The sequence below is a fragment of the Numida meleagris genome, chromosome 8 (assembly GCF_002078875.1).
Source record: "Numida meleagris isolate 19003 breed g44 Domestic line chromosome 8, NumMel1.0, whole genome shotgun sequence".
Taxonomy (NCBI): Eukaryota; Metazoa; Chordata; class Aves; order Galliformes; family Numididae; genus Numida; species Numida meleagris.
The window spans coordinates 1,223,844-1,247,792 of NC_034416.1; the positions used below are offsets into that span (position 1 = coordinate 1,223,844).

Here is a 23,949-nt window from a genome sequence, read left to right on the forward strand (position 1 = left end):
GATCAATCAGGGCACAGCATGGGGGTGGGTGGGGACGGTGGGGCTTGGTGGCACTGGAGGTAGTGGTGACACACTGACGGTGCTGTGCCCCCCTTCCCCGAGCATGGGCTGGGAGGACTGAGGGGGCACTGAGGGGGAGGGACAGCTCCATTTAGCCCCATCCCATTGCGGGCTGGCGCAGGAGGCAGCTGATAAGCATCTCCGGGCAGCTCGTCTTTACGCAGACACTCAGTTAAACAAAACTCTGGGTAAACATTTAGAGAGCAAACACTCATAAAGGCAGATTCCCCTGCAGGCCTCCACCACCCCTCCCTTGTCAGCGTGGTGCCACCCCCCCCAGCCCATGGCCCCGAGCTTGCCCCGCATTGTGCCATAATACGAAGGGGCCACACTGCTGTCCTCTCACCACAGATATGTCATCCCTCTTCCTCCTGATACAGGGAGGACCAGTTTGGGATGTGGAGAAGGGGAAGGTGCTTTATTGAGGTCCATTAGCAGCACAGCCCCTCACTGCCTCCCCCAGGCTGATGCTGTGGGAGAGATGGGGATATCTCTGAAATCTGTGCCCGTCCCCCAGGTGTCCCTACCCTGAGAACCGTGCAGGGCATTGCAGCAGGGGGCTGAGCCCTCAGCGCCGGCAGCACTGGACCAAGGGCCAAAGTCTCAGTGGAGACCCTGGCCAGGACCACGACCAGCATTCATGCTGTCTGCACTGTCACCACTTGCTGACACAGGGCTGCTCCTCCACTGTTCCCAGTGCCAGTCCATTCCATGCACTCTGTGGTCATGCACTCTGTGCGTGCCTGGGGAGAGACAAAAGTTTTGTTGTCTTAGTGACCTGTCCCCACGAATGCCCTGGGATGCGCCCCATGGCCACCTGCCCTCAGACCCATGGTCAATGCTCCAGGCAGGTTTGTGGGACTGTGGCTTCCACAGTGTGCCCCGCTTCTTCACCTCTCATTGCCCACCTCCGCTCCATGCTGTCCCTGTCCCCCGACTCTCACTGTGGCAGCAGCTGCCGACCACGCTGCTGTCCACGGAGGGGGACACCAGGGCCAGCAGGGAAGTGGGCGCAGGCCGGGCCCGCTGGGCTGCCTCCCGGCGCAGCCGCCCCCGGTACTTGTCCCCTGCCATGAAGTACAGGATGGGGTCCAGGCAGCTGTTGATGCTGGCCAGGGGCCGCGTGATCTTGTAGGTGAAGTTGATGATGTTGAGGGTCTGGCAGTCGGCTTGGAAGTAGCGGGAGGTGTAGTAGAGGGTCCGGGTGATGTGGAAGGGCACGAAGCAAATGGCGAAGACGGTGAGCACGATGATGATCATCTTGATGGAGCGCTTCTTGTAGGAGGGCACGCGGGGGCCGGGGCTGGGGAAGCTGGGCTTGCAGAGCCTCTTGGCCATCAGGCAATAGCACACGACAATCACCAGGAAGGGAACACCAAAGAGAAGGGCCATGACGGAGGAGCTGTAGTGCACGTAATGGTCGAACTCCTCGGGCTTGGTGGTGTCATGGCACAAGGTGCTGTTGTCCCTGGAGCTGGTGGTGACGAAGATGAGGTTGGGGATGAGGCAGATGGTGACAACCAGCCAGACGCACACACAGGTGAGTCGAGCGTGTTTGGTCTTCACCCACTTGAGGGAGCGGATGGGGTGGCAGATGCCCATGTAGCGGTGGACGCTGATGCACGTCAGGAAGAGGATGCTGCTGTAGAGGTTGGCGTAGAAGAGGAAGCGCACGATCTTGCAGAACGCTTTCCCGAAGGGCCAGTTGTTGCGGTCAGCGTAATAGTAGACCAGAGTGGGGAGGGAGAAGACGTAGAGCGTGTCAGAGATGGCCAGGTTGAACATGTAGGTGGTGGTGGCGTTCCAGGGCCTCATCCTTGTGACAAAAATCCATATGGCCCAGGAGTTGAGGGGCAGACCCACCACGAAGACGATGCCGTAGGAGATGGGCAGCAGGATGAACTTGAACTCCTCATTGAAGACGCACTTTGCCTCTGCAGCGGTTGTATTCCCTCCCAGCCAGGGGGTCGGCGTCGGTGTCCACGGGGCAAGTGAGAACATCCTCACCGGAGCGTCCATGTTCTCCCAGCCAGAGCTGCGGGAGCAGTTAATAAAAACACATTAGCTGTTGATCCCGAGCATTGTCAGGCACAAAGCGGGGCAGGCGGCCAAAGATGCCAGATTTTCCCCCCCTCCAGGAGCTCCGGCCACTTTGATGCTTCTCTGTTTTTTCTCAGCTCTTGGGTTTGGGCTTGACACATCCTCCCCTCCGGAGCCCTCCCAGTGACACCCGCGGATCGTGGCTCGGAGCAGCGCGCCGTGACACCGCGCGGAGCCGGGCAGGGTGCCCAGGGCCAACCAGCAGACCCGCGGCGAACAATGAAACCTTGATCAGCAACAGCAGCCCCCGCGCGGTGCCAGCGCAGCCTCTTGGAAGCCGGCTCAGCCTAATTGGCACCACCGTGACAATGCTGCCAGTCCCGGAGGGGTCCTCCCCAGAAGAAAGGCAGGAGGAGAAGAAAGGATCGTCTGGAGGGGTACAATGGCCCTGAGAAATCCTCGGGGGGCTGTTAGAAGAGCCTTTGGGAGAGCGTCCCTGGGAGCGAGGGGCCTCCAGCTGCAGGCTCTCCTCCCCAGGAGAGCAATGAGCTCAGCGGCACAGAGAGGAGCTGCACCCGAGCCAAGCCCCAGCCCGACACAGCGCCAGCTCGAAGCCATGGGGACATTTCCCCCTTTGCGCATTGTTTGGATCAAAGACTGGGATTCTCATCGTCCCGGCAAATTGGTCCCCGGGGGGTGAAAAGCGAGGGCAAGCTGTAAAAAGGCTGCACTCGCCTCTGGAGATGTCTAAAGTTCAGCACCCACTGCTCCAGCAGATACGGGGCAGCTTCCCTGGGGCTGCCCTGGGCGTGGGGGGGGTTGTGCTAAGAGCCTCCCGGGTCACTGCAGGCTGCTGGCGGCGGGGAGGGCTGAAGGAAGGCAGTGCTTGTCCAGGGCGCGGTGGGCCCTGCGATGGAGCAGGGCTCGGCTCAGGGAGGTGATGCAGGATGCTGGTTCAGGTGGTGCGAGCAGAAAGCTGGGCCACCCCCACGCTCCTTCCCCCCATCCCCTTTACCGCTTTCCTTCACCACCGCTGCTCGCAGCGAGCACAGCAGGCAGGGATCTCCCCAGGGCGCATCCGTGGCTCCGGGGAGCTGCTGTCCTGCAGAGACACCCCGCTGTTTGCAGAGATGATCATAAAGTAATGAAGGGCACCGGGACCAGCCCCCCGCTCCGCACGCAGCCCGGCACTTTGTTTGAGTTCTGGGCTGAGCGCAGCTTTGGGCCCGAACCCACCGCCCCTTCCCGCTGCGGACAGCTTAATGACGGGATGAGTTCAGAGAGCAAGAGGCAGGCCCTGATCAAATATTAACAGCGGGACCTCTCTCCGCTCCCAGTGCGGGGACTGGGAATGCCGACGGGGGCAGCAGGAAGCAGGGGCTCCATTCTTCTCTTCCTCCCTCCGAGGATGGCTGAGGGCAGAGCAGCGCAGTGCAAAGCCCTACAAGAGCGGAGCTGCTGCAGGTTGCGGCGGCCAAGGCCAATCTCCGTGGAGCTGCCGGCAAATGAGGAAGGTCTGAATAATCCAGTTGAAAAAAATGACGTCTGATGTAAGAAACACACAAAGAAAATGTGATGCTGGATGGTTAAGAGGGCAGGTGAAGCCTGAGGCCGGCTGCATGCGGCAGCGCGATTTGACTGCTCCTGAGCAAGCTGCCTTCAGGAAAACCACTGACAAACCGAAACGCAAAAGACGATGGCATCTGACGATCTTGATCTCAGCAGTCGAGGTTTCCTGCTTCCTCATCTTAGTCACGATCAAAGGCGGTGGTTTAAAGGACTCTGATTTACGCCCATCCACCCTGAGGACACGTCACTGCCATTCATGTTCCTCGAGCACAGCCTCAGTGAGGCTCTTCCAGCCGTGGCTTTCTCCATGCACTTTTCCGGAGGGACCACCTGCAGCAGTGAGGCTCTGAGCCCAGCTGGGGGCTGGGGAGGTGATGCCCAGTCCTGCCCTGCCCGTTTTGTGGATGCACGGGGCTGTGGTGTGGGGATGAAGCTTTCCACTTGTTCTGGGTGCAGTGAGTGGCACACAAGGAGAATGGCCAGAGGCAGAGCGGGGCTGGGGGCACACTCAGGGCACACGTCTGGGATGTGTGCTGCCCTTTGGGGATGGGGCATGGAATGGGCTGCTGAGGGGCTCTGGGAAAACACAGGGCTTTTCTTCTCTCTTAAGCCCTCGGAAATTGCAAAACAAGGGGAAATTGTGCAAAACATCCTGCAGAAGGACCCTTGTCCCTAATCGCTACGTGGTGAGCCCAGCCAAAGCCCTGGCACCAGGGGAGCGTGACCTGATTTCTCTGAGCTCCCTTTCTGCTCACCAGAGCTGCGTCCTCCCTGGGGCTGGCAGCGCTGCTGGGGCTGTGCAGTACCCCACTGCGGCCCACCTGTGCCCAGCTGCCCCCAGGTCTCAGCAGGGTGGCAGGTGACAGCCTTTCCACCCCCAAGCAGGCTGCTCCAGCCCTTCCACCTCGCCGGGTTTGCAGCACCAAGCAGAGCTGGAGCAGCCCCAGGGCCAGCTTTGTCTCCAAAGGAGATGGTATTTGGAGGCTGAAGAGGAAGATGAAGGAGAGGAGGTGGTTGCACCATGAAGTACAAAGGCTCTTGGGGATTGATAGAGGAGCACAGTGGTGTGATTGGAAGGAGAGATTTAGGGATGGGCCGACCCCGCCCCTCTGCCCCCCCAATCCTACACCCCCAGGTTGTCGCTGTCATTCCTCTCAGGGCTAAAGCTGCACCTCCAGCACCCCGAAGCCTGGCTAGGTTTGCACAGCCACGGCACCACCGCAGCGGGACCGTCCCAGCTGCTGCCCTCCCCCAGCCCCGAGGCCCCCAGCTCACCTGCGCTCCGGGGATGGGGTGACTCTCAGCTGCGGGGCACCCCCAGGGAGCGCTTGTTCCCCATGGCGCCCAGGGCCACGCCGCCGTGCGGGGCCAGGCCGTGTCGCGGCTGCTCGCGCTCTCCCGGGCTGGGAGCAAAGTGCCTGGGAGAGGCCGGACTGGAGGTGGGAGGAGGCGGGGGCAGGAACCCGCGGTTCACCAGCCGCCGTGCCAGCGTCCCTGCCCGCCCCGCGGGGCTGCTGCGGGGCTCAGCCCGGCCGCGCTCCCGTCCCGTCCTGCCCCGTGCCCTTGCAGCCTTTGGATCGGATGCAGCCCCCGAGATGTGAGATGTGCGTGCTCCCCCCTTGGTGACTGGGGACCTCGGCCCTACACCTGCGGAGACCGCGGTCTGTCCCCCGTGGGGACCGCGTCCCATTTGCCCGCGGAGGCTGTACGCTCTCACCCACGGGGATCGCGGCGCCTCGCGGATGGGAACCGGCCACGGCCCTTCTTCTCCCGTGGGGACCATGCACCCTCATCCCTGGGGACCACGGCTCCTCTCCCATGGGACCGCGGCCCCCTCGCTCGGGGTCGGGCTGGTACCCCTGCCCTGCGAGGCTCTCCCGGCGAGAAAGGCGGCCGCTGCCACCTTGAGGCCGGCCTGGGCATCGCGTCCCCGGAGCGGGCAGCGCAGCAGGGCCGCGCAGTGGCTGCGGTTCGGCAGCACGCAGATGCGAGCCGGGGCTCCCCGTGGTTTGGCAGAGCAGGCTCCCGGTGTGCTCCCGGTGTGTGCACGCGCACACTTCAGCGTCCTCCAAACCCTGAGGCTTTATTCTAGGTGGCAACAGCGCGGTGCAGCCCATAGGACGCAGCCCCAGGAGCAGCTGCTGCAGAGCTCCCTGGGGAACTCGGCCACAGCCTCAAGCTCCAAACACCCAGCGGTCCCCGTGTCCGTGTGCCCTGTGTCCCCCCTTGCTGGTGGGGCTCAGCATGGTTTTTGCATTCCTTTGGGGAGGGAGGATGGAGACGTACGGTGGCACCCCGAGAGCATCCATCTGACGTCCATAGAAACTTCCCAGCAGAGGCACAGCAGTCACCTCCTGCTTGGCCAGGTCCACTCCTGGGTGCTGGCCATGGCAAGGTGAGATGCCAAAAGTGCTAGCGAGGGAACCACCGTGGGACATTTCCAGTCTCACTTGTGCAGGTCTAGCTGTTGGGTTTGGGGTGGGCTCAGCACTGCCGGCTCCCCGAGGGGCTCCCATGCACCTTGCCATGGGGGAGGCTGTAGGGATGGGGGCAGGGCTGAGCACCCCAGCTCCCAGCAGGTCTTGCTCAGTGCCAGCCCTGCACATGCAGCAAAAGGGACCCTGTGCCAGGAAGCCACTTAGTGGGGACCCCCTGGGTGTCCATGAAGATCTGGGGACAGAGTGGGTCCGTCTCCTCGGCCTCCTGCACTCTGCCTGGAGAGGGTTCACCTCTCATCCTCCCCCAGGCGCAGAACTCTACTGGGGACCCTGGGGACAGCAGTGCTGCCCTGCTCCGTGCCCGCTGCTGCCAGCTCCAGGGCTGGGGGGTACCTGAAGACTTCGGTGTTGTCCCAGCCACGTGCACACAGCCCATCCTCACGCTGCTGCACTCCAACGTGGCCTGGCCCAGTGCTGGCGCTGCGGGACCTGTCACAGGGCCGCTGGGGAAAGAAGAACAAGGGAAGGTTTCAGCCCTGCAACAGCAGAAATGCCCACGTTTGTGTCCCCACTCTGCATGAACTGGGCACCTCAGCACTGCCACCCCTCCAGCCATCCATGCCCCATTGGTGGCTCTACAAAGGGACAGCATTCTGCTTCTGGGGGTGCCGCAGAGCCAAAAGCATGCCCCATGGTTGTACCTCTCTGTGGTGGCCGTGCTGGTGAGCATCCATCCTGCGCCCTGGCACCCCCCGGCACCGCGGCGGGGGTGGCTGAGGGGCACTGTGGCTCTGGTGCAGCAGCATTTGGTGGCTGTCCCCTTCACCCCTGGGGGCCACGTGGTCCAGCTGGCTCAGGCAAGTGGCCATGTGCAGCACTGTCAGCGAGCAGTCACCTCTCTCTGGCACATCCCTCGCCAGGACGGCCGATTTGGGGCGCTTCTGCCTGACCACACCAGGGGGGCTTAGCAGGGACCCACGAGGCAAGGGCGAAGGGGCCCGTGTCTGGGGGGAACCCTGCATGGGGCTGTCCTCCTGAGGGTCAGCACCCAGCGTCCACGTGGTGGGCAGCCCCTCGAAGATGAAGTAGGCCGGGTTGGTGTAGCTGCTGGTCACCTCCGGGAGGCTGCGGGGACGGCTCCTGCAGGGCACAGCAGCACCAGGCTCAGCGTCACCTGGGGATGGGGCACGGGGATGGATCGCAGCCTGTTGGCGTACCTGAGAGGCGGCTTGGGGCACAGCGGGGAGTCCTCCGCCGGAGCATCCTCCTCCTCCTCGAAGCTGATCCACTCTGCAAAAGCACGGAAGTGTCACTTCTCCCCACGTGGGCACACGGTAGCAGCGGGGTGGCACGGTGGCACCTTACCATAGAGCCTCTCGCGGGTGCTGCGCCTGTCCTTGGGGACGCGGACCTTCATCCAGCCCCGTATGGAGCCCGTCTCCTCGCCGCGGTGGAAGAGGAAGGTCTCGAACTGCTGGGCCATGCTGCCAATCATCGACCGCATCGCGATGCAGCACTCGCCTGCACATGCAGCACCGTGAGCCCCACGCCCGGCAGCACCCTGCCCATGCCCCCATCCCGCACGCACCGTACGACTCGCAGCTCTCCATGCCCTTGATGCTGAGAAGCAGGTGCTGGTCACCCAGGTATTCCAGGTCGGGCAGGATGGGGTTCAGCTGTGCAAGGTGAGAGGGGTGGGGTGACAAGGCGTGCCTCTGTCCTCAGGGGGTGATCACACCATGTGGGGTGCGAGGGATGGGAACGAGGAGGCAGGAGGATGCTGAGCCCTCCCTGCTGCACGTACCACGGGCAGCTGCTTTGCTGACCAGCACATCCTGAGGAAGCCGGGGACGTCGCAGCTCTGCGAGGTGTTCTCCCCACTGCGCTGTGCCTCTGCCGGGGGAGAATCAAGGGGACAGCTCCAGCCCCATGCCAGGCACTGACCCTCCCTGCCCTGCACCGCATCCCCAGGGCACCTCACCCTCCAGGCAGTAAGAGTGGAACTCAATGTAGCACTTGCTGCGGCTGGCGGTTTTGACGATCACCTCGATGCTGTCCCACTCGATGCAGGCCAGGGGCTCGGGGCCGGTGCCAGGAGCTGCAGGATGTGGGGGTGCTCAATGGGGGACAAGCCCCAGTGGGGGACAGACCCCGTCCCCTTGTCCTTACCCTTCTTGGGCACAAACTGCGACGTCACACCCACCTCGAAGGTGGCGAAGACGGGTGAGTGGTCGCTGGTGACGATGTCATCGGTGCAGCCTGGTGTGGGGAGAGCCAGCTAGTGGCCATACCCTAGATGTGGGGCTGCACCGGGCTCAGCCCCATCCCTGAGTGCCACTCACCATAGGAGCTGCAGACCAGGTGGGTCTCTGGGAGCGACTTCCAGAGGATGCGGTCACACCACGAGGGGACATTGATCCTCATCTAGGAAGGAGAAAAGCAGCCACTATAGGCATCCTCTTAGGGTCAGGATGCTTTCTCCCAGCCCTGCTTCTTCTTCACCAACAAGAAAATATAAAGAGTGACCCTAAAGCATCACCCCCCCCCAGGAGAAGGCTGAGCACTCTGTCCAGCAACATCTGATCTACTGTCCCCAACCCCAGCCATGTCCCACACCCCAATGCAATGCTGTAGGAGCTCACCCCTGTGGTCTTGAACTTCTGCCACATGTAGTTGTCCCGGGAGCCCCGCTCGTATCGGTAGGTGGGTGGGAAGGAGATGTCACCTTCACCTGTGAACCGAGACACACAGGTGACATGGGGCCAGCATCTCCGACTGTCCCCAAAGGTGCAAACTGTTCCTATGGAGTCAGGCCCTGAGTGTCCCCATGCCCACATGCTCCCTGCTGCAGGGACGCTGCCCAGGAGGGGTTCATGGAGCACATCACTTTCCCTGGGGCTTTTGACACCTCGCACAGAGCCGTGCAGGGACACGGTGCTGGAGGTGGCACCGGCAGACAGCTGGAGGTCCCCGGGTGCCACCAGAGCACTGGGGCAGGCAGCAAGCAGCCCAGCAGCCCCGCACTCACGGAACTGCAGGAACACCTTGTTCTTCTCCCGCTCCAAGTTGAGCTGGTCCATGGCTAGGAGGATGTCAAACTCCTTCTTAGTGATGTGGGTCAGGACATCCTGAGCAGGCACAGGATGAGCGGTGAGCACAGGCCCCTGCACCCCCAGCCCAGCTCCCCAGGGGCACACACACCTGCACGTCCATGTCCAGGCGGTAGTTGAGGTCCCCGAACCAGAAGAGGTGGGTGAAGCGCAGCGTGAGGTCGAAGGCGCTGAGCTGCTTGTCGCCCAGTGCCAGCGAGCGCAGGATGTCACTGTAGTTCTGGTTCCGCCTGTGCCGTGCGGAGGGGACAGCAGCCACACGTCAACCACTGTGGGGTATCGTGGGGCCACCCCCTGCCCCTGAGGCAGGAGGGGGATGGGGTAACCCCACACCCGCCCACTCCAGGGTGTCCCCGTGCCCCCCCCCACCTGTGGGTCTTCTCGCTGCCCGAGACCAGGTGGCAGTTGACAAAGCCGAAGGACGTCCCATTGAAAAGAAAGGAGACACCCACAGCCCCCTTGTTCCCTGTGGGGACACGGAGCTCAGGGGGCATGGAGGAGCCGTGGGGCGGCCCCCCCCAGCTCAGTGTCCCCGTCCCTACCCTACCCAGAGTGTTGGCAATCCCTGTTTTGACACTGGAGGTGTGGACATGGCTGATGCGCCGCTCGTGCTCTGGCTTCACCAGCACCACCATCTTGATGCTCCAGAGGCACTGCAGGGCCACCTGCGGGACAGGGCAGTCAGCCTGCCCACCCCCCACACCGCAGGAAGCCAAAGCATCCCCAGAAGTTGGCCATTACCACTCGGTAGTCGATGGCCATCAGCGTCTTCAGGGACGCGCGCAGGAACTCGACCCACTCGCGGTCACCCAGGGAGTTCTCCTGTGTGCCGATGACGTAGATGTCATGCGGGATGCAGGCAGTGGTCTCGTCCTGTATGTGTCCCAGGCCCCTCGAGGTCAGCCAGGAGGCGAGGGAGCGGGGTGGCGGCGTGCTGCCTGGGGACAGGGACCGCAGGTGACTTCCTTGCCCCTTCCTCCACTCCTACACCCGCTGGGGATGGGAAGCATCACGCCAGCACCTTGGTCCACCCATGCACATCTCAGACCTGTGAAGCCCTCCAGGTATTCATGTCTCCAACAGCAACAGGGCAAGAAAACTCTATACCCCAAATGGCCATGATGGGTTCTTCTACAGCCTCCCCTCCCACCAAGGATCAGCTCACACCTTGCATGTCCTAAAGCAGCTACCTTGCAGACCCTTCCCAACACTCCCAGGTTTGCAGTGTGCTGTGAAGATCCCCCAGGATGACATGACCTCATCGAGGTCCCTTACCCATGTTCCATGTCCCAACGTAAACCGAGATGAGGTCAGGTTCATCCAGGTTGGAATGCTGGATCTTCATCAGCTGCAGCAGCTGGCAAAAGGCTTCTCGCTTCTGGAGGCAACACAGGGGGCTCAGGGCACATACAGGGGGTCTCAGGGACTGAACCCAGGTGTAGGAGGCCACAGAAGCCTCAAAGGCAGACAGGGGTGGGGGAGATCAGCACAAAGATGTCAGAGCAGGTAGAGGGCTGGCCTTGACCTGAAGAGCACCTATTCCCTGCATGGTTAAGTAATGGCTCTGTGTTCCCTAAACAGCTTCTCTAAGGAGGTGGGGGGAGAGGGGCTGGAGGACATCCCCCCACAAAGCCACCCACATTGCTCACCCTTGCACTGGGGAAGACAAAGTCCTTGCTCAGGTTCCTCTGCAGGTCGCGGTCGTACACCAGCCTCACCTTGCTCTGCACGCTCTGGTACTTGATCAGCTGCAGGACTGAACACGGGGCATGAGGGGTGCAGGGGGATGGGACTTGGCATGGGGCAGAGCTCAGCATGCAGCCCGCCCTGTGGTGTCAGGCCCAGACCAGCAAATGCCTCATGCAGAGAACTGGGGGGCAGCAGCCCCTTACTTTTTTCCTGTGGGATGACCTCCTCTGGGGACCCGCTGCCCCTCTTGGCGATGGTCACCGTGCCCAACTCCACATCCACCATCAGGGCTGCGCGCTGCAACCTGCCCACCTTCACCTGCAGCATGGATGGGGGGCTTCTGGGTCAGCCCTCACCCATGAGTGACAACGACATCAGGGCCACACCGTGCCCCCTGTCCTCACCTCGAAGCACTGCGTGGCCATGGGCTTGGTATCCGGCGGTGGGGCCGCGGGGCTGGGCAATGCCAGGTTGTGCCGTGACACTGTGTCCTGCAGTGACATCAGCACCTGCCAGCAGGAGGAGCGAGAGATGGGGATGCGGTGGGTGACAGCCTGGGGGTGGCTGAGGTGCCCAGTCTGGGGAGATGCTGACACTGGGAGCATGGGGTAGGGGGCCTTAAGCACGGGGAGAGGCCAGGGGTGCATGGCTGTGCAGCTGAGTAGCAATTTGCTGGAGGGTTTAATTAGCTGAGGAGTTGGCCAAGCACGGCGAGGCACTGGCAGCATGTGGGCACCTTCTTCTCCAGCGATGACAGCAGGTGGTTGACGGCTGAGATCTTGCTGAGGAGCAGCTCCAGGTCAGGATTGCTGGCTGGGAGACCCTGGGGAGGAGGACTGGTGCTGGTGTTGTGTTTGGGATGTGCCCAAGGCTGGCAGGGACCTGCTCCCCCCTCCTGCACTGGGAGCACACACCTGCTTGTCCCCAGCGGGGACCTCATCCCCTCCGCTGTGCCCAGATTGCACCAACAGGGCATGCAGCACGCCCAGGCACCAAAACCACCCCAAACCCCCAGCAGTGGGACAAGCCTGTGGGACTCACCTGCTCCCTGGCTGGGCCGCGTGGGGACACGGGGGGCTCAAACACTCTGGCCAGGGTCTCCAGGCCCGCCAGCGTGAAGTCGATCTCACTGCAGAGAGACAGAGGAGCATGAGAGCTGGCGGTGCACAGGGACAGAGACAAGCAGGTGGCCCCGCAGCCCTGCCCCGTGCTGTCCTCATCCTGCCGTCCCCATGCCACTCGCCTGTGCAGCGCCCGGCAGGCGGTGACGAGAGCAGTGCTGAGATGGTGCAGCTGCGGGTGCCCACTGCGCAGCGCAGCCAGGTCCAGCGGCAGGTGCTGCGTCAGGTATTCGGCCATGAAGCCCATGAAGTCACTGGATGGGCTGCAAGGGGAGCAGTGGCTGGGAGCAGAGGTGCCTAGGCACGGAGAGGTGCCATCCCCGGGCACAGCACTCGGGATTTGCAGACCACAGGCAAAGGCGGCTTGTGCCCTGCTCCAGCTCCAGCATGAGCAGGGCCGGAGGTGGGCAGGCACCCTTAAGAGCATCCTCTTGGTCTTGTGCTCTTGGGATGTGCCACCTCCACCCTGCTGTGCTGTGCCCACCCCAGTGTCCCCAAGGAGCACGTTACCTGCTGTGGACTTGTTCCTGAAGCCTCAGCTGCAGCTGCTGTGAGATGTGGGAACGGATGGGGGGAGCACCAGGCCCTGTGCCCCCTCCAGGCCCCCCAGTGGGCACCGTGCTGCCCACATGGCCACCTCTTCCATCCTCCCCATCTGCGGGCACAAACCCCAGTTCAGAGCTGTCACTTCTCTGCCAGCAGCCCCAACCCCTTGCCCCCATGCCCGCTCACCCGAGTCCTCATCAGCTGCTTCCCAGGGCCGGTGCACGGGGTAGAGCAGCGGTGTCACCAACCCGTTGTTGGGCTGCTGGTAGGCACTGATCAGCTCAGGGAGGCTGCGGAAGCACTTGGCCTGGATGCCCTGGATGCTCTGGAGGACAGAAGGGATGGTGGCCACCGTGTCCCCTCATCCACAAGCCAGACACCCCCAGCCAGGTTCACTAGGGTGGGCAATGGGGGATGCTCTGCACACTCTCACAGCAGGGACAGCGACAGGGAGGGGACAACATTTTCACAAAGCCTCTCCCAGGTGCAGCAGCAGCAGGCAGCCATGGGGCTGCCAAAGTGGCATCGTTCCCAGGCTGCTGCGCTGCAGAAAGGGTTGGTGCAAAGCTCGCACATCCTGTGCTGCTGCGCTTATGCAAAAAGCAAACCGCACCGCTCGCCACGTGCGGGAAGCTGCAGGCTGCACCTCGCCGTGTGCTGTGCAGAAGTTGGAGGTGGGGGTGAATGCCCCCTTCCTTCCCTGCACACTGCTTCCTGCACCCACCTGGACTGAGAGCAGCCCCTCATCATCAGGCAGGATGCGGTAGGTGTGGACGTGCCTCTGGAACCTGCGGGAGAGCAGAGCATCTGCAGCCTGTGCCCTTTGCAGGCAGAGGAACTGAGCTGTCACCTTGTGCCTGTCCCGGGGTTCCCCATGCCCCGCGCTCCCCAGCACCATGTGTTTGCCATTTGCACCATGCACCTGGCCAGGAAAGCCACAAGGAACTGGGAGGCATCCTTCCAAACCCTCAGAGGCACTGCCCATGCATCTCCATCCCATCCATATAGTATGTCCCTCAGTCGTAGGGGGGTCCACCTCAGCCCCATCCCCGTGCCGCAGCCAGCAGCAGTGATTTAGGTGCTGGGGCTGCTCAAACCCCGGCAGCTGAGAAGTTAACAGCGGGCTCTGCGGTCCGGATGCCGGCGCGCCGGGGGCTGGACGCAGAGGGGATGTTTGTATTCGCACAGAGAGGGCTGTGCCGGCCACATCCTCCATCCCCCGCAGGGGCCAGGCGGGCATCCAGATGCACTTGAACGTGGGCAGCCCCACAGGGCACAGTGTGCTGCCCCTTGGATATGGGGTGGGAGCCGCACAGGGCCACCCGCCCTGAACTGAGCTGGGCATTACCGAAAAAGCCCCACCGCAGAGAGCTGAGCAAAGCAGAACTGGCAGCTGCACCCTGCACACATCCTTTTTGCTGTCAAATGATTTGCAGCCCCAACCCCTAACCCTGCCTTGCTGCGGCACTGCTCCATCCCCCCACCCTGCTGCAGGGACTGGGGACAAGAAAGAAGCAAAGAGCAGAAATGAGGCAGCAACTCACAGGAGGCACAGGGCGTATGCCCCCGCAATGGATTCGCTGTCCCGCACCAGGAAGCAGCCGTCCCGCCCGGCCTTGGCCAGCAGCTCCTCAGCCACCACCCTGCTGATGTCCCGGTGGTACCAGCTCGCTGCCGCCATCCTCGAGGGTGGCACAATGTCGGCTGTGCTGCCCTGCGTCCCCCACCCCACATGGGATGAACGCTGAGGAAGGTGAAGGTGGGGGCCCGGAGGCTGGGGGTCCCGATGGGCGCTGTGCAGCTGCTGTGGTGCTACTCATAGGGTGCCCCACGTTGATCCCCACAGCTGGGCAGTGCAGCAGGAGTGGGTCTGGGGGGGCTGCAGGGTGAGGCTGGGGGTCCGGGTGCTCCTCATCATGGGGGGTTGCACCCTGCAGGGTGCAAAGGGGCAGAGAGAGGCAGATCAGAGTCCCGCGGCAGCATCACCCCACCAGCATCCTGCCCTGCTGCACAACGAGCATAAGGCCACACACGTATCCCAGTGGCACACGGGGCCCCACATGTCACCGGAGGTACTCACCGTCCCTTGCAGCCATGGCACTGTGCACCCTGTGCCCCTACTGCCTGTCCCCAGCTGCCAGGCCCACCACTCGCCGTCCCTGCTCTGCACTGCTGCGCCTGCCCGCACTCTTCCTCCTTTACGCTCTGCTCACCCCGTGTCTGGGACAGCCTCCTTGCTCCTCCTCCCACTCCAGCCCCGCTGGCAGGGGAAGCCGGCGGCCATGCAGGGCCCCGAGCACAATGGGGGCTGCCCAAGCATAGGGGCCCCACCGCCACCCCGCTCCCATCTAAGCACGGAGCCCCACCCCTCAGCTGTACCCAGCAGAGGTGATGGAGAGCTGCATGGCATCACTGCGATGTGCTGGGGCTGGCAGTGATGGGGATGCCTGAACATGGGGACACTGCTGCAACTTGGGGCTGAGCTCCAGCCACACAGAGATGGAGATGCTGTAGGCAGCAGGTGGCTGAGCAAAGCAGGAACCCACTGCTGCATTCATTAAGTCTGCTTGAGGGTGCCCAGGCTCCAGGGAGAGGGGAAGTGAGGGGCTTGGGGAGTGCTTGGGGAGCATCACACTGAGGTTTTGCTCCTCGTGGCATGCAGTAAGCAGACCCCACGTGCCAAGAGCTGCGCAGGGCAGCTGCCAACAGGGCTGTGTTAGGGCGATTAGCACCACGGCACTGTTAATTACAGACAAGCTGCAGCCACCATCTGCTGCAGAAGAGATGGGATGGGGGCTTCACCACCCACGCCAGCCTGGTTCCTCCCTGTTCTCTTTGCACGGTTTGCTCAGGGCAGTTTACGAGACCAGCACGTGGGCACCCCCCGCAGCAAGCAGCACCAGGCACCAGGGCACCTCCAGCACCCTCTGCACAAACCTCTCCGAGGCATCCTCTGAGCTCCTGGTGCCAAGGAGGAACCTGGCCACCTCCAGTGGCCACCACCTTGTTAGGGGCTAGCAGCTATGGGCTGGTGGCATTCCCATCCCTCAGCCCAAGCTGAGGACAGCTGCATGGCATGGAGCACAGCGACCAGGGACTCCACCACCTGGAGACCCTCTCCCATCAGCACTGCTCTCAGCTGTTACTTAACCATTCCCCGAGGCTGGAGGTCTGGTGGAGGGCAGGATTAGTGCTGGCCACAGCACCTAATCCAGCTCAGGGCAGGAAGGCACGACGCTGCCAGAGGCTTTGGGAAATCATTGTCGTCTGTCTGTCTGCACCCATCAGCTCGTCCTGCGGCAGTGTGTGCGTGAGTGGAGCTGCACGCAGCGCAGGGACCCGCAGGTAAGGCTTTGTGCCAGTCATCAAACAGGAGAAAGGCATCGCCTGGCAGATGAGCACATCCACCAAACATAGAGGCAGGGGGCTGCAGACCCCGGTGTCCTGTTGCCCATGCTGCAGCCGCTCCGATGTGAGCAGGCACCCAGGTGGGGCGGTGTTCAGACCTCCACCACCACGAAGGTCACAGTTCACGTGGCCCCTGCCCTTGGCAGAAATAGCACCCGCTAATCTGCAGCGTAAGCAGCTCTCTGCATGCAATTAAAGAGATCACAAGTCCTGGCCCCGGTCAGCACGTGCTGGCAGCCACAGCCCCGTGCTGCTGTGTGCTCGGTGGGGTGGTTGTGGGCTGCTCCATCCCCACCACCCATTTGCGTGTCCCCACCACTGCAGGACAGCAGTCCCCAGCATGGACCCACTTGGTACTTTCACAACATTTCTATTTGCAGATGCACACCCTGAATTAACAACACGCTAATAACGTCAGGCGAGGCCAGCCTGCAGTGTTATGAAATGGCCACGGGACGGAGCCTGGCGTGGGAGCGGCCCTCAGGGGTGTGTTCACACCATCACTTTGTGAACCACAGTCCCCGTGCCTTCTCCCATCGGTGCTTTTTCCCTCTCCGTTGCCTGTCTGTGTGCTGAGGGCAGGACCAGGGTAGCAGGGATGCACCCTCCGCTCGCTGCCCAGAGATTGATCCTGGGTCCTTATGGGCTCGAGGTCCTCCCCAAGGTGGCACAGCTGTCCCACACCCATAGCAGGATTTAGGAAGTGCCTGGACCCATGGCAGCCCGCACAAAGTGCACCCAACCGGGCAGCCCCTTCCTTCCCCTCTGCTGTCCCCATCCACCACCATGTGGGGACCCGCACCCTGCCCGCACCCTGCCTGCCGGGCGCTTCCACCCCAATTACCATCACTTCACCCCTAAGCTTTGCCAATCTCCGTAATCTGCTTTCCCAGGGCTCCAGCCACCACCCCACTTATAGCCCACTCTTACTCGCAAAGCGTCTCCCTGGTTAAGAAACTAATAGGATTCCAGCCCCAAAATACCTCTCCCATGGTGCACGCGCACACACGGCGCACGCCCGGCCAAAGCCTGGTGGGCGAGATCCGGGGTGGGAGCGGGCGGCTATAAGAGGCCGCAGAGCCGGGAGCAGCCGTGGTGAGCGGGTGGCAGCGGCACGAGCGGGAGAGGAAGAGGAGAGCGTGCATCCAGCCCCAGGTGAGAGCTGCTGTGCTGAATGGGCAGGGACGTCAGTGCCGGAGCGGTGGCTGGAAGGAGGGCAGCCTGGGGCTGGGTGGGTTTCAGCATAGGCACAGGCATCCTCAGTGCAGGAGGGCTTGGCCAAGCCAGGAATCCCCGTGCCCGTTCTCTGAGCCCTGGCACGCAGAGGAAGGCTTCAGCTTTTTTCTCCTTTCTCTCCTTTCATCCTCCCTTTACCCATCACCCGAATCCTGCTCCCTCGGCACCTCTACCTGCAGGTACCCTGCAGATGAGGATGCCCGAGCCCCACACCCCACCTGAGGCCATCACAGAGCCCGCGTTTGGGACTGACCCTTTGTTTTCCCATGGGGAACAGCATCACCATTTTCCCTCCTCTCCCTCCCTATCGCTTTTTCCTTTCTTTCCACCATCTCCCATTACATAAAGGAGTGACTCTGCCCACGCGCCTCTGGGGCTTAAAATCCTGCCCAGCCTTAAGCCCAGCTAATGTCAGAGCTGCCTAAGTTTAAGAAGCAGAGCTCATCCCTTCTGATCTCCCCACAAATCAGCCGGCGATCAGTGAGATATTTGCAGTTTAATTTTGGACGCTGGGGTTGAGCAAGCAAAAGGCAGCAGCCCCCGAGGGGAGCTCAGTCCCATCCCGCTGCCAGCTCCAGGGCTGTCGGTGGGCGTGGAATGGGGGCTCTCAATGGCTCTGGGCTCCCCTGCCCATGGTTTCCTTGCTCTCCTGTAAGTGAGGACAAAATGAGCACATTCCTCCTGGTAGGTGATGGCAGCACATTTCCAGCTGCTGCAGTCTCCAGCAGCTCCACCATTGGGGTGTACCCCCAACCCCACAAGGTCCTGAGGACACAGGGCAGCCCTGGCTGCAAATGAGCATCCAAGCCCTGCCGAGCCTCCAGCCGTGCTGCTCGCAGTGCCAACCCCCAGGAGCACCATTGCCGAAGGCTTTGCAGCGCTGTGGCATGCGAACCACTGAGTCCCCATTGCTGGTGATGGCCAATGGGTCTCCTGTCCCCACCTCCAGCATTTCCCATTTTCCCCGTCTCTCCTCACAGGTTCCTGGCTGCTTGGCACCTGACTTACAATGGCAGACGGAGCAAAGTAAGTGTAAGGCTGCACACTGTGGGTCTGGGCTGCAAGCCCATGGGACACCAAACCCTAAGGCTGGGACATAGCTGCCTGACCAGGCAGAGCTCCTGGGGATGCTCCTCTCTGGGGAGTGGGCAGAGCTGCCCCCAGCCTCACCACAGCTGTCTGTGTGCTTTTCCTGCAGGGTATTCAAGAAGACCAGCCCCAATGGGAAGGTGAGTCCATCGGGCACATATGGGTCTGTCCACAGTGTGGGTGAGCTGATGGTGCCCCATGGCGAGGCCGCGGGGGCTTCCCCTCAGTTTGGGGGACAGGGGACGCTCAGCACCCACTAACCTGTTGCATTGTTTCTGTCTGCGGCGGGCTCCTCTAGCTGTCCATCTACCTGGGGAAGAGAGACTTTGTGGATCACGTGGAGTCGGTGGATGCCGTGGGTGAGTGTGGTCCCCACAGCGCTGAGGGCAATGAGTGGCCTCAGACATCGCTCTCTGGGGTGGGAGGAGCGAGGGGAGCTTCAGAGGAGCAAACATCCCATTTTCCTACAAATATCTTTAAAGCAATACTTATAAAACAAAATCTCTTTGCGAATAAGCCCTGGGAGTGGAGATGCTCGTGGAAGTGTCACTGTCCCCATGCAGGCAGCTCCCCTGGCTTCCCCTCCAGCTGAACGTTTTGACTTTAGAACATGGTACTCTCACAAGGACTTTGCCTCTCTCCAGCATGCCCAGTTCACCTCCCTTTCTCTCCTGTTATTTGCAGATGGCGTTTGCCTCATCGACCCAGAGTACCTCAAGGACAGAAAAGGTATTAAGGCACAAAAACCCATGTTATGCAGGGCAGGGACACAACCCCTGCAGCTAACCATGCCTTGAAGAGATGTGATGAATCTCGTTAACTTTATACTTGGTGTCTGAGATCTGCTTTTAGTGCCAGTGAGTTATAAACACAGCTTGTCTTTTTTCCTCCTTTCCCAACCCTTTCTCCTTGCACCCCTCTGTTCTCACCCCGTGCTGGTCCCAGTGTATGTGACGCTCACGTGCGCCTTTCGCTATGGCCGAGACGACCTGGATGTCATCGGGTTGACCTTCAGGAAGGACCTCTACGTCCTGACCACGCAGATCTTCCCACCGGTGCCCGAGCAGGTGCCCAAAACCCTCACCTCTCTGCAGGAGAAGCTGATGAAGAAGCTTGGCGAGAACGCCTACCCCTTCACCTTTGAGGTAAGGGTTACTTGGTGCTTCTCAACCATGCATCTCTATGGGGATCATCCTTGGGCACGCTCTCTGTCTGCTCTCTGTCTGCTTTCTGTCTCTGTTCTGCCCAGATTGCCACCAACTTGCCCTGCTCAGTCACCCTCCAGCCTGGACCAGACGATGTGGGAAAGGTCAGATGCTGTCCCAGCCTGTCCCCAGGCTGTTTCTCTCTCAGGGGGAAGGGGTTGGAAGGGATGGACAGCTGGAACCAGGGCTGGGATCTGCAGAGATGTGGTGGAGGAAGGAGGGGAACAAATCTGAACCTCATGCAGCTCAGAGCCTCTTTATAACCCAACATGTTCTCCCAAGGCCTGCGGCGTGGACTTTGAGGTCAAAGGGTTTTGTGCTGAAAACCTGGAGGAGAAGATTCACAAGAGGTATTGGAGGGGGATCCTCATCCTTTTCCACAGCCCTGAAACTGAACAGCTGCTCCATTTGGGGGTGATCTTCTCAGGAGCTAGGCCAAGGCTGCAGAGCCAGCCAGTGTCATGCTTGGGTTGGGGACTTTGCCCAAAGGAAGGGCGCTGGTCCCTATGCCTGTGCCCACCCCATCCTAAGAGCAGCCTGTAGACCACACTGTTTCAATGGAGGAATTGAGATGCCCACATAGACAAGCCATGCATGCCCAGAGAGGCCAAGGGGTGACAGCTTCTCACCCTGCAGGAACTCAGTGCGCCTCGTCATCCGCAAGATCCAGTTTGCACCCATGAAGACAGGCCCTGGGCCCAAGTCAGAGACCACCCGGCAGTTCATGATGTCTGACAAGCCCCTGCACCTTGAGGCCACTCTGGAAAAGGAGGTCAGTGGGGAGCTGTTCCCAGCTCCTGCTACCATGCATGTTCCCAGAGATGGGGACCGGGACTTCTTAGTCCCCAACCCCACTTGCTGGCCACACGATTGAGCTTCTTCCTGCAGATCTACTACCATGGAGAACCCATCAACGTGACCGTCAATATTAACAACACTACCAACAAGATCGTGAAAAAAATTAAGATTGCAGGTGAGAGGAATTGTGCCAGCACCACTGTGCTCAATTAGAGATGGGGAACGTGGGCCTGGGTTTCTGCCACCATGCCAATGCTGATCCCTCCTGTCTGCCTCCAGTTGATCAGATCACAGATGTGGTTCTCTATTCGCTGGATAAATACTCGAAGACTGTGTGCATGGAGGAGATAAAGTGAGTAAAAAGGAGCTGGCGGCCAGCGTGGTTCTGGGGAGAGGAAGGTGGGAGAGAAAGAGAAGTGAGTGGTGGTGATGGTTTTCAACTGAGCAAGATCAGGGTTAGAAGCGCAGATGTGAGGAAGCAGAGAAGAGGGAAGGCTGCAGACATTGAGACCCCAGCTCGAGCCTGGGGATGTCCCTGGGGGAAGGTGTGCAGCTGTCCCCAGGCTGCTTCCTCTCCCCGTTTTGCATCTTGAGCCCAGGCACAGTCAGACTAGGTCTCTGTGCTCCTGAGAAAGAGGAGGGACAGAGCAAAGGTGGGAAGGCAGAAAAAAAGAAGTGGTTGTGGGAAGGAACAAAAGGAGGAAATGAGCCCAGGCAGCTGCATGGGAAGGGGAGAATGGGGAGGGAAGGGCCTCACCCTGGCGCGATGCTGAGCACCCATCTGCGGGTGCTGGGTGTTGGCTCTGAGCTCTCCTCTCCTGACCCTTCTAGTGAGAATGTGGCAGCCAATTCCACCTTCTCCAAAACATACTCTGTCACCCCCACACTCTCGGCCAACCGTGAGAAGCGAGGCCTGGCTCTCGACGGCAAGCTCAAGCACGAGGACACCAACCTGGCCTCCACCACCATGTAAGAGCCTCCTACCAGAGGTGCACTGGGAGCAAATCTCAGCTCGGGCACCTCCAGTGGCCTCCAGAAGCTGTGGCCTCAGCCACTGACCATCCTTCCCTTCTCTCTGACTGTAACATTACTTTGCTCTGTTCCACTACACCCTAGTACACCCCACATCAGTACAATTGCCATGGGGGCCATGGGGTCAGCTGCATCTCACAGCTCTGCTCTGCATCTCTCCTAGCCTGAGACCTGGCATGGACAAGGAGGTGCTGGGGATCCTGGTGTCCTATAAAGTGAAGGTCAACCTCGTGGTGTCCCGAGGAGGGTGAGCTCTGTGGGCATGGTGGCAGGGACTCCCTCTTAGGCCGTGCCACGGGGTCTTGTTCCACTGGGCCAGTGACAAGGGGACGGATGCAATGAGAAGGAGCTCATGCCATGGGCTCCTTTCTCCTGCCCATTTATGAGGACTGTGGTGGCAGCTGGGGTCCACATCATTCTCTTTGTCCCCATCACTACTGCCCTTCACCAATTATAAAGCATCTTATTTCAAATCAAAAAACGGACACCCTTCTCTTCTTTCTTGGCTGATTTCTTTCCTTTCTCTCCATGGCCACAGCATCCTGGGGGATCTCACTTCCAGGTAAGGAGAGAGCTGCCCACAGTGCTCAGTGCCAGCACAGTGTGGTGCTGGGGCTGGTGTTGTGCAGTGCTGGGTGGGTTCACTGAAGGAAGTGCTTCTTCTTCCAGTGATGTTGGCGTTGAGCTGCCCATCATCCTGATGCACCCGAAGCCTGCGGACGGTGAGTAGCACCTGACACACTGCAGAAACACCAGAGAGAAAAAGGCAGTTCCCATTCAGAGGGAACTGATAGGACTGATGGCTCTGGAAAGCCCCAAAGGTTGGCTGAAGTGCCCCAGAATATGAGGCATGTGTGGCTCATCAGCCATGTGCTGCTTGGGACCAGACAGCGTGCTGGAGGAGCAGCTCCGCTCTCTGCTGCCACCCACCCACCCACAGCTGGCTGTCCAGAAAAGCACCTGAGCACTGAGATGTCTGTTGAATGTCATTTCTGTACTAACTTGCACACATCTCCATTTCAACCCCTGCCTTCCCATGCTGTGCTTATAAATGGACTACGCAGATAAGCCAAGGTGAGTTTACTTACACCTCAGACTGTATTTCCTCCAACACACACACAAATCATATAAACCCATCACAGATAGCGTGCTGCTCCATTCCATTTTGGATGATGGAGGTGTTTATCCACACCTGCAAGCCTTGTGCATGTGTCCCAGCAGACAGCATGATGTCCCCTACAGTGACACAGGTGACAGGATGGGGGTTGTAGGCCCATTCCTGGCAGCTGTGGCTACCAGCCAGCCCCATGGCTCCCAAAGCCCCCAGAGTCTGGTTCTGCTTGGTGACACCCTGCACTGGGGCATGAGCATGGGGGTGTGGAGCCTGGAAACTTAGTTTGCAGCTGTGGGTCTCTCATGCTGCAGGCCAGCACTGCCTCAGCTGACAGGAACGCCAAGGCTTACAGAGAAGAAAACTTCTTGGTTTGCCCCTGCCATCACTCCCTGTAATTTTCACCGGGTCATTTAATATCCACACATTCTTGGAACCGTTTTTGCTGACTCTTTTATTTCCATTTTTTCCTTTCATGGCTCTCCCTTGATGTCATCCACTTGCCTTTTGCAAGGAGGTAACAAATCCCTTTGTCTCCTCTTTAGCTTCCTTCCCCTCCTTTTTCCCCTTGACAGTGTAGAACATTGCCTTGAATTAAAGCACCCAAAGCTGCCGGCCCTCCCCTGGCTCCCCAGCTCAGCGCCAGTTCCTGAGCGACCCCAGTTTGTGCCCAGCACCAGGGCTGCACGCCTGCAGGTCGCTGCAGCGGGGGCTGGATTTGGGGTGGGATTTCATCATTTCAACCACACTGCGCTCCTTCCAGCGAGGAGGACATCGTCATCGAGGAGTTCGCTCGCCAGAAGCTCAAGGGAGAAAAAGACGACGAAGATGAGAAGGAGGAGGGCGAGAAGGAGGAGAGCTGAGCTGCCTGCGGACGGAGGCACCGGGGGATGTAGACCTCGTAGCGCCCCATACCCCTGTCCACCCTCAGCCCCAGCGTGCCCCGTAGGTGCCCTCCTGCCCCGGCCCTGCGCTACGGGCGTCGTTAGGTCCCACCGCCCACGCAGAGCGCGGAGCTCCGGCGCTCGCACGGCCCAGCAGCGGCCCGGGGCGCTGTCTCGTTTGTCACCGGCCGGAATTACGCGATGTTTTCGGTGTGTTTATAAATAAACCGACACGAAATGGGAAAAGGAACCGCCTCGTCGAACTGTTACAATGCGGCTGGGCTCGAGGTCGCCACCCGCCGCCGGGGGGCGCAGTGCCGCGCCGGTGACGCCATCGCGGCGGCGGCGGAAGTGACGCCATCGCGGCGGCGGAAGTGACGCGCAGCGCGGCGGGCGGGGCGGCGGTGCCGGTGTGTGCTCGGTGGCCTCTCGTTCTCCTCAGTCACGGCTCCGGCTCGGCCCCTCCGCGCCGCCATGTCCGCCCCCGGCAGCGGCGGCGAGTTCGGCAATCCGCTGCGGAAGTTCAAGCTCGTCTTCTTGGGCGAGCAGAGCGGTGAGCGGGGCGGGGGTTGGGCCCGGTGCTGAGGGGCCGTCAGGCGGCGGGGTGGGGAGG

At 61.0% G+C, this 23,949-nt stretch overlaps 4 protein-coding genes across 13 annotated transcripts in view; 2 read left to right on the plus strand and 2 right to left on the minus strand.

Moving 5' to 3' along the window:
- Positions 239–5,638, minus strand: P2RY4 (pyrimidinergic receptor P2Y4). Its single transcript, XM_021406550.1, has one exon. The coding sequence runs from the start codon at positions 2,077–2,079 to the stop codon at positions 958–960; it is 1,122 nt and encodes a 373-aa protein (XP_021262225.1). The 5' UTR covers positions 2,080–5,638; the 3' UTR covers positions 239–957.
- Positions 5,734–14,798, minus strand: LOC110403391 (phosphatidylinositol 3,4,5-trisphosphate 5-phosphatase 2-like). Of its 2 annotated transcripts, XM_021406542.1 has the most exons (28): positions 14,654–14,798; positions 14,118–14,504; positions 13,298–13,361; positions 12,760–12,898; positions 12,538–12,682; positions 12,150–12,290; positions 11,948–12,035; positions 11,643–11,729; positions 11,311–11,415; positions 11,110–11,224; positions 10,867–10,973; positions 10,493–10,595; positions 9,959–10,155; positions 9,765–9,882; positions 9,587–9,683; positions 9,309–9,447; positions 9,136–9,235; positions 8,750–8,838; positions 8,450–8,531; positions 8,277–8,366; positions 8,089–8,205; positions 7,912–8,000; positions 7,696–7,783; positions 7,473–7,628; positions 7,325–7,397; positions 6,809–7,247; positions 6,501–6,610; positions 5,734–6,205 (listed from the first exon to the last, which is right to left on the minus strand). In XM_021406542.1, exons 2-28 carry the CDS (start codon positions 14,252–14,254, stop codon positions 6,154–6,156), a joined length of 3,267 nt encoding a protein of 1,088 aa, XP_021262217.1. In that variant the 5' UTR covers positions 14,255–14,504; positions 14,654–14,798; the 3' UTR covers positions 5,734–6,153. The 2 variants fall into 2 exon arrangements, with proteins under 2 accessions (XP_021262217.1, XP_021262216.1); XM_021406541.1 differs by having other exon boundaries at positions 5,734–6,610.
- ARR3 (arrestin 3) lies at positions 14,952–23,688 on the plus strand. Its single transcript, XM_021406567.1, has 18 exons — positions 14,952–15,918; positions 18,198–18,243; positions 18,416–18,446; positions 18,605–18,665; positions 18,991–19,035; positions 19,252–19,451; positions 19,556–19,615; positions 19,794–19,861; positions 20,148–20,283; positions 20,400–20,484; positions 20,589–20,661; positions 21,141–21,278; positions 21,505–21,588; positions 21,880–21,903; positions 22,011–22,063; positions 22,406–22,415; positions 22,967–22,969; positions 23,216–23,688. The coding sequence occupies exons 2-18, from the start codon at positions 18,227–18,229 to the stop codon at positions 23,313–23,315; spliced, it is 1,188 nt and encodes a 395-aa protein (XP_021262242.1). The 5' UTR covers positions 14,952–15,918; positions 18,198–18,226; the 3' UTR covers positions 23,316–23,688.
- The window catches only part of RAB41 (RAB41, member RAS oncogene family), a 16,023-nt gene continuing 15,763 nt past the window's right edge, over positions 23,690–23,949 (plus strand). For 3 of the 9 annotated variants that reach the window (XR_002441644.1, XR_002441643.1, XM_021406561.1), the window contains exon 1: positions 23,690–23,889. Coding sequence is in view for 4 of the 9 variants with exons in the window: in XM_021406561.1 (XP_021262236.1) it covers positions 23,811–23,889 (79 nt within the window). In the remaining 5 variants the exon portion in view is untranslated. The remainder of the gene's footprint in view (positions 23,890–23,949) is intronic. The other 6 variants (XM_021406559.1, XM_021406560.1, XM_021406558.1 and 3 more) reach the window with 5 other exon arrangements.